Source organism: Littorina saxatilis, linkage group LG7 (genome assembly GCF_037325665.1).
Source record: "Littorina saxatilis isolate snail1 linkage group LG7, US_GU_Lsax_2.0, whole genome shotgun sequence".
Taxonomy (NCBI): domain Eukaryota; kingdom Metazoa; phylum Mollusca; class Gastropoda; order Littorinimorpha; family Littorinidae; genus Littorina; species Littorina saxatilis.
The window spans coordinates 21212448-21219947 of record NC_090251.1 but is presented as its reverse complement, the minus strand read 5'-3'; the positions used below and the strand labels follow the sequence as shown (position 1 = coordinate 21219947).

General features: G+C 42.2%; 1 protein-coding gene across 3 annotated transcripts in view; it reads right to left on the bottom strand.

The window, feature by feature from the left end:
• Positions 1-7500, bottom strand: part of LOC138970889 (N-acetylated-alpha-linked acidic dipeptidase 2-like) — a 42618-nt gene that overhangs the window by 23824 nt on the left and 11294 nt on the right. For all 3 annotated transcript variants that reach the window (XM_070343466.1, XM_070343465.1, XM_070343464.1), the window contains exons 4-5: positions 3520-3645; positions 2554-2676 (exon numbers count right to left, since the gene is read on the bottom strand). In XM_070343466.1, coding sequence (XP_070199567.1) covers positions 2554-2676; positions 3520-3645 — 249 coding nt within the window. The remainder of the gene's footprint in view (positions 1-2553; positions 2677-3519; positions 3646-7500) is intronic.

Genomic DNA, 7500 nt, shown 5'->3' with positions numbered 1-7500 from the left:
ACACCTATTTTTTTTTTTTGGCCTTATCATTTTCTGCGCGTTTTTTTGTGCACGTATTTAGCGCTTTCTTGGCGCATTGCCGTGGATTACAAAGCTATGTTTTGGTGAAGGAAAAAGTATGCAGTCTGTTAATTTCATGTTGTGAGTTCGACAGATTGACTAAATGCAGTAATTTCGCTTCATGCGACTTGTTTTTTTGGTTTTTTGAAAGTTATTTTTTCATGTACACAGGCGTCTATGTTTTTTTACTAGCCGGAAATCAAGCGAAATATGGCCGCTAGAGGGTCGAGAGGAAACAATAGGGTCGGCCCGGGAATTGGAAACAAGGAACTTTTTTGCGTGTTCCCAGTGATCTGTCAAGATAATTGAAATAGCGGAGCGAACACTCCCCCATTTTTACATTTAGTCAAGTTTTGACTAAATGTTTTAACGTAGAGGGGGAATCGAGACGAGGGTCATGGTGTGTGTGTGTGTGTGTGTGTGTGTGTGTGTGTGTCTGTCTGTCTGTCTGTCTGTCTGTCTGTCTGTGCGTGTGTGTGTGTAGAGCTATTCAGACCAAACTACTGGACCGATCTTTATGAAATTTTACATGAGAGTTTCTGGGAATGATATCCCCGGATGTTTTTTTCATTTTTTCGATAAATACTTTTGATGACGTCATATCCGGCTTTTTGTAAAAGTTGAGGCGGCACTGTCACACCCTCATTTTTTTATCAAAATTTATTAAAATTTTTGTAAAGCAATTTTCGACGAAGGTCGGACTTCGGTATTGCATTTCAGCGTGGTGGCTTAAAAATTAATTAATGACTTTAGTCATTAAAAATCTGAAAATTGTAATTAAAATGTTTTATTTTATAAAACGATCCAAATTTACGTTCATCTTATTCTTCATCATTTTCTGATTCCAAAAACATATAAATATGTTATATTTGGATTAAAAACAAGCTCTGAAAATTAAAAGTATAAAAATTATGATCAAAATTAAATTTCCGAAATCGATTTAAAAACAATTTCATCTTATTTCTTGTCGGTTCCTGATTCCAAAAACATATAGGTATGATATGTTTGGATTAAAAACACGCTCAGAAAGTTAAAACGAAGAGAGGTACAGAAAAGCGTGCTATGCAGCAAAGCGAAACCACTACCGCGCTGAACAGGCTCGTCAGTTTCACTCCGTTTTGCACAAGCGGCGGACTACGGTCATTGTGAAAAAATGCAGTGCGTTCAGTTTCATTCTGTGAGTTCCACAGCTTGACTAAATGTAGTAATTTCGCCTTACGCGACTTGTTTGTTAAAGGCACAGTAAGCCTCCCGTAAACCATCACAGATACGGTCAGGCTTTTACACACAGTACAAACACCCTTTCATTTAAACACTCACCGATTGAGAACATCCTAGGTGCCATCCGTAAAGAGCGAACAATTTTCAAAGAATTTATTTTTGCGTTGTTTAACTTACCCCTGAGCCATCGTGAACCCGTGTGATCCAGTTTCCCTTTTTCACAATGTAGTCGTCACGGTTTGTCATTTGAATGCGACTCGATGTCAGCTTATCTACAATAGCACGTTTTTATGCACGAAACAAACGGCTGTGGTTCACAAGAACTCTAGCGATGGCTTTTGACTGTTGAGAGGAACGGCGATATGCATAAACTGTCGTCTGTTACGACCCTTGCGTGACCCTGCTTCCGGGCTTTTCTTTTTTCAAACTTTCACAACTTCGAATTGTACTGACCTAGTCTTGATGAAAAAAGAATTCTTTTATGATTAAAGAATGTTTGTGTAACAAGCTGTCAATTTATTATTTAGATTTTAAAAGTTAGGTCTAGCGCAAAAACGCACCACGGTCCAAAAACATTCTGATAATCATCGATCCACGGCTATGGCCAGTTTACATCGATAGAATGAGACCCGAAGGGAAGTAACTCATTTTTGAACTGAGTTCAGGATGGGTCCAAAAAGTGTTCGAGACATTCTGCAAAATTAATTCTTTAAAAATTGCTCGCTCTTTACGTAGGGCACCTAGGATGTTCCCGTTTGGTGAGCGTTCAAATGGAAGGGTGTTTGTATTGTGTGTAAAAGCCTGACAGTATCTGTGATGGTTTACGGGAGGCTTACTGTCCGGGCGTGATTTCCGGTAGTTGAATATTCATAACAGCCGTCCAGCACCAAAACGAGGCGCCATTGTTGTAAAGGAGCAAGTCCACGAAAATAAATTCTTTGAAAATTTCTCACGCTCGACAGAAAGCAGCCAGGATGTTCCCGTTCGGTGAACGTTCAAATGGAAGTATGCTGGTACTGTATGTAGACGCTCGGGGAGCTCTGTGATGGTTTACGGGAGGCTTACTGTGCCTTTAATTCAAGACCACCAGATCGACGTACTAGTAAATGCGTTGTCGTGTTCAGGTACGTAATCTCTTGGTATTTTGAGTCTGGATTGTGTACCGTTAGCAGTCTATCTGTGCCGGAATTGTGTATGTGTAAAAAGATAGAAAAAAGAAAAAAGGCCAGTTAATGATAAAGTGCAGTGTAAAGCAAGGTGTGCAACACTGACCTTCTTGCCGCGACTGGTCTTGCCGTATCTCATGATGACGATGGCTTGGTCAAGGTCTACACCCTTCTTGTCCAGCAACTTAAAGTCCTGAGGCCGCCCGTAGTTGGCGTAGATCAGCTTGCCCTGCACACACCATGGCCACCACTCAATCGCTGCATGTCCAGTCTTTCCTCTTGCCAGGTACAGTCGAACCTGCCTATAACGACTACCCAAGGGGCCGACCAAAAGTGATCGTTCGGACAGGTATGGAAAGACGACTTATACAGATTATACGGGGATCCTTTGTGGTGGTCGTAATAAGCAGGTGGTCATATCAACCGAGAGGTGGTCGTAATAAGCAGGTGGTCATATCAACCGAGAGGTGGTCGCCAGGGCAAGTTCCACTGTACTATTCTTTCATATTTACAATGGTGCGCGTAATGGAGAAAAACACCCGATGATTTGCCAAAAGTGTCCGTAAAAAATGCAGTGTTTTTTTCTCCAAGACGGGCATGTTTTGGTCAAATCAGTAGAATAAGGGACCACAGAACACGCAACTTGTTGGAAGATGTCCTCTTATTGGAGGCCGGGCCTCGCCACTGACATTTAACACATCTCAGTATGAGGTTTTACAAGTCGCAGTGCTTGGCCGAGAAAAGGAAACGAAAGGGTGTGGTTATTTAAGTGTGAAAAGTAACCATTTGTCTAACTGCTCACTTTTTGAAAGGTATCTAAGCATACATGGCTTGTACGACTCGAACGGTCAGCACTCGCTACAAACATCTCTACGTCAGTTTGTGTATGCCGAATACGTAAAAGACTGCTTACTGAATACATTTATTTTCATTCTAACGTTATACTTATGCGATTATTCCACCATGTGACCGGCACATTTTAGGAAAATCATATCGTGTGACGGCTGCTTGCCTTTAATTACACCTTGTAGACTAGAAAAACTGATACGGTGCAACATTTATGGCCCCTTACCTTGACCTTTCCTGAAGGTGAGTACATACAGTAAGGCCACGTGACCTCGCTGTCCCACGCACTTCCTGTCTTAGCTCCGGGTTCCGTTGTGTGGATGGCGTTACCCCGGCCGTCTAACATGGACACCTGCACACACCGTCAACACAAGACTGGTCAATGTCAACCTTTGTCAATACATTCTTACATTGTCTTTGGATACCAACTCTAAAAGGTTCGTAATTGGCCTGACTGTTTGAGCCCCGGCAGAGGAAGACTTTATTGACCCATATGCGGGGTCACTATAGATTTACTAAGCTCAACTGACAGGTTTTATTCGAGGCAGCTTTTGAATGGAAACCCGACAACGATCCTTTGGATTGTGTCCCTTTGTTTGGAACACCAGTAAATATAGTATAGGCCTATATACCATATGATTGCGCTAAGGGTTCAACGAGGGCACAGATCAAGGCGTTGACTAGACGTTACATAAGTCGCATCACTTTGTGTGTTTCCATCTTATCCTCTGTATTGGCAAAGCCGGGGTGTTAACAGCACAATTTTAAAGGTCTCTCGAGCGGCATTGTCTGTGCCGGGGTGCTTTCTGCATTCATCGACATGTGCAACGGTTACACAGCCTCACAAAGTCTTTGTCTAAGATCATTGCTTATTGTTCAACGTAGCCTGGTATCATCTGCACTCAATCTGTGAGTTCGGTGCATCTCTTTCTTGGTCCACATCTGCCTGCAACACCCAGACTTTCAAGCCGCAGTTTGGTCAGCTGGGATTTGAAGACAGAGTGGTGGCTCGATGCTGAGGCAAGGGAACATCCATAGAGACTTTTCACACACGCGCGCATACCGACAGACACACACACACGCTGACACACTTATTGATGGCCGCAGTCTCTCCGCTTCTGTCTTTCTATGTCTGTCTCTGTCTATGTATGTGTGTGTGTGTGTCTCTCTCTCTCTCTCTCTCTCTCTCTCTCGCTCTCTCTCTCTCTCTCTCTCTCTCTCTCTCTCTCGCTCTCTCTCTCTCTCTCTCATCCGACTCCTGGCACACAGGTCAAAGCAGAGGTTAACTTGAGTGCACGTGTACCTAGCAGAAAGGGGGTGATTCGGGTCAGAAGTGGGGTAAAGCACTTTGGTCTTCAGTCTTTGGGTTATAGCTTTCAGTGGAGAAGATGCCAACATGAAATTGCACTATGCTCTACTATTTACATATTTATATACACGAAGAAGGGAAGCTACAATCGCCCCAGGCCATATATACTCTTTGTTTCCTGAGCCTGGACCATTGAGACGGTTACCTCATAGATCTGTTCATTCTTCAGTTTGTCGGTGTCAAAAGTTATACCCCCTTTCCACACAACCGTTCTTTGTCCCGTTCCCGTACCAACCAAGGACTGCTGCCACAACAATGGAACGCTGCGCAAACGGCCGTTTTTTTGCATCTTTCAGCAGCGTCTGACCATAGTGGCAGCCGTCCTTGGTCGGTAAGGGAACGGGACCTAGAACGGATGTGTGGAATGCGGGTATGACAACTGTGACTCAGTGTGTGAGAGCGCTACCGTTGCGTTACTGTTGTTTCACGCCGTCGATCCAAATATTCTGAGCACACTCCCCCTAGCATCCTGTTTGCGGAAACGACGCGAAATAAAGGTGAGTCGCATACTAAAACGCATAAAAAGGATACTTTTCGTCAATTGAGTCACTTGATTTTGATAGCGCTGCTTGCTAATGTACTAAACTAACTTCATGCTTTCATACGTCTACTTTGGATGGCATTTCGAAGAGCACTTACACGATTTGTGCTGTAACAAGTATTATTTTAGTCTATTTTTACCTTTCCCCACGTTTTACTCAAGGCAGCAGTTATTGTGCTTCGATTTGTTTATCCGGGGATATTCTTTCTAAAACACTTGCTTTGAACCACCAATGATCATTTCAAAGCTTTCGATCTTTCTATATTTGGACGATTAATTAGGACACTCGGAATTTTATAGATACACTCCCCCGACCACCTTTGATACGCTCCCCCTATAAATGATTTCATTTCTTCGTACGATCCCCCGACAGTTTACCATTGCTTTTCGTACAGTTATCGGCTTGGTTAACTCCCTAAGAGAAGGGTATTTCGTGTCGAACTTCAACATAAATACATATTTATATATAAGTAGAGGTTACACAATGAGTCACAGTCGATAGTAACAATATAGGTCGAAGTTCGCAAATCATGAAAAATGCGAGCTTGCAGTATTTAACTGAAGCTTGCATTTTTCATGATCCGCAAACTTCGACCACTATTTCGGTAAAAGTAAAATCTTTGGGTTTTCGCCAATCACTATATCTAGCCCATTCTGCACTACTTCGGCAGGAATAAAAGGCAGTTCTTTTGTCACATAGGACAGGTCCACTTGCCTGAATCGGCACTCAGCAAAAGTTCTCTAAATTTTGGAGCCACATTGCTGTGCTCCGAAATGCAATGTTGTACATATTATTTTCTCGCAATGGCAGCATTTAAACTTTGATCCATCCATTTTACCAGGAGAGAGAGATCTGAAACTGAAAAGGAAGTGTCTGTTAACAAAACAGCTAGCTCATGATATAGGTCGAGCAAAAATTAAAAATGCTTTTGACACCTTACCACGCCGCATACATTTATATTACATGTCTTTCATATCAATTGAATAAATAAAAATTCGCGTGAGGCAATATTCACGCATTCAGATAAATCATATTTAAGTTGCCGTAAAAGATGATTGCAGATGGTGTATGTGTCACAGCCAAAAATGTATTACCAAATAAAATGCTACCCTTTCACGAATATGCTGTTTGTGTGGGAGAGATCCCTTAAACAAGCAATTATTCAGGCGCCAGAGTTGACTTTTGAATACCGCACGTTTTTTCAGGTCACGTTGTCTCTGTTGCCAGTGATGAGAAAGCTCTCGACCAGTAAGACGTGTTGAATTTTCTGTTGCAGTCTATACGCTTTTCTTTTGTTTTGCTGATCTGACGCTGTTTCCATTTGTGTTTGAAAACGACATTACACGGGTAATTTTCACACCTTTCAACAAAAACAAAGTGCTGCATTTTTCATTCAGCTTTCTGTGTTGTGACACACCAAAGTCTATATCAACGCCTTTAGAAGATTCACCATTGTCCTTAAAACGATATTTACAATGAAAATCTCGACCGGGACCCTCAGTGTGTTTAAGTGAAAACCAAATTACAAATACAAAATTATGCGTACATGACTCGAAGCAGAAACAAAGGGGTGAAATACTTCTGTGACCCCACCTAGGTTAAGTGTACTAGAGTGCAAACAAAGTTTGATGTTTGAATGATGATACAGTGCAGATTATGTTGATATTCAGGCACAGAAAAGCAAAGTTAACTATTCAACCAGATGTCTGTTATTTGATAAACGTACGGCATAGGTTGACATGGATGCAGCTTGCTCAAAAACAGCTATTTTTCCCAAATTCGTATTTGTTTATCTTCGGGGGAGTGTACAAAGGCTTATAGGGGGAACGTACTACAGCACAAAAACAGAATCTCGGGGGAGCGTGTCAAATACAAATCAAAAAAGTGATTTACTTCACGAATAACTCTTTAGTGCTGTTATGGGACATAAGTAATCAATTTATCCACTTGACTATATTCACAACAGGGACCTATCACTCTTCTTTGCATGTTTTTATGCCTACGGATTTTCAAATACTCTGCAACACATGTAACCCAAATTCAACATGTGCCTGTACAAGACCGCTTCTTTTATGAAAACATTGCTTCGGCCATGTTGATATTAATCAACCAATGTTCTTGTGCATTTTCGGGTGGGTATACACGAACCGAATGCTACCTGGTTTTCCTACTTAACCCCAACAGTACCCCCCCCCCTCCCCAACCCCACTCCCTATCCTCCACCGCCACACACACACCTATATATCCCCCACCCCGCCACACACACACACACACACATATATCCCCCACCCCGCCA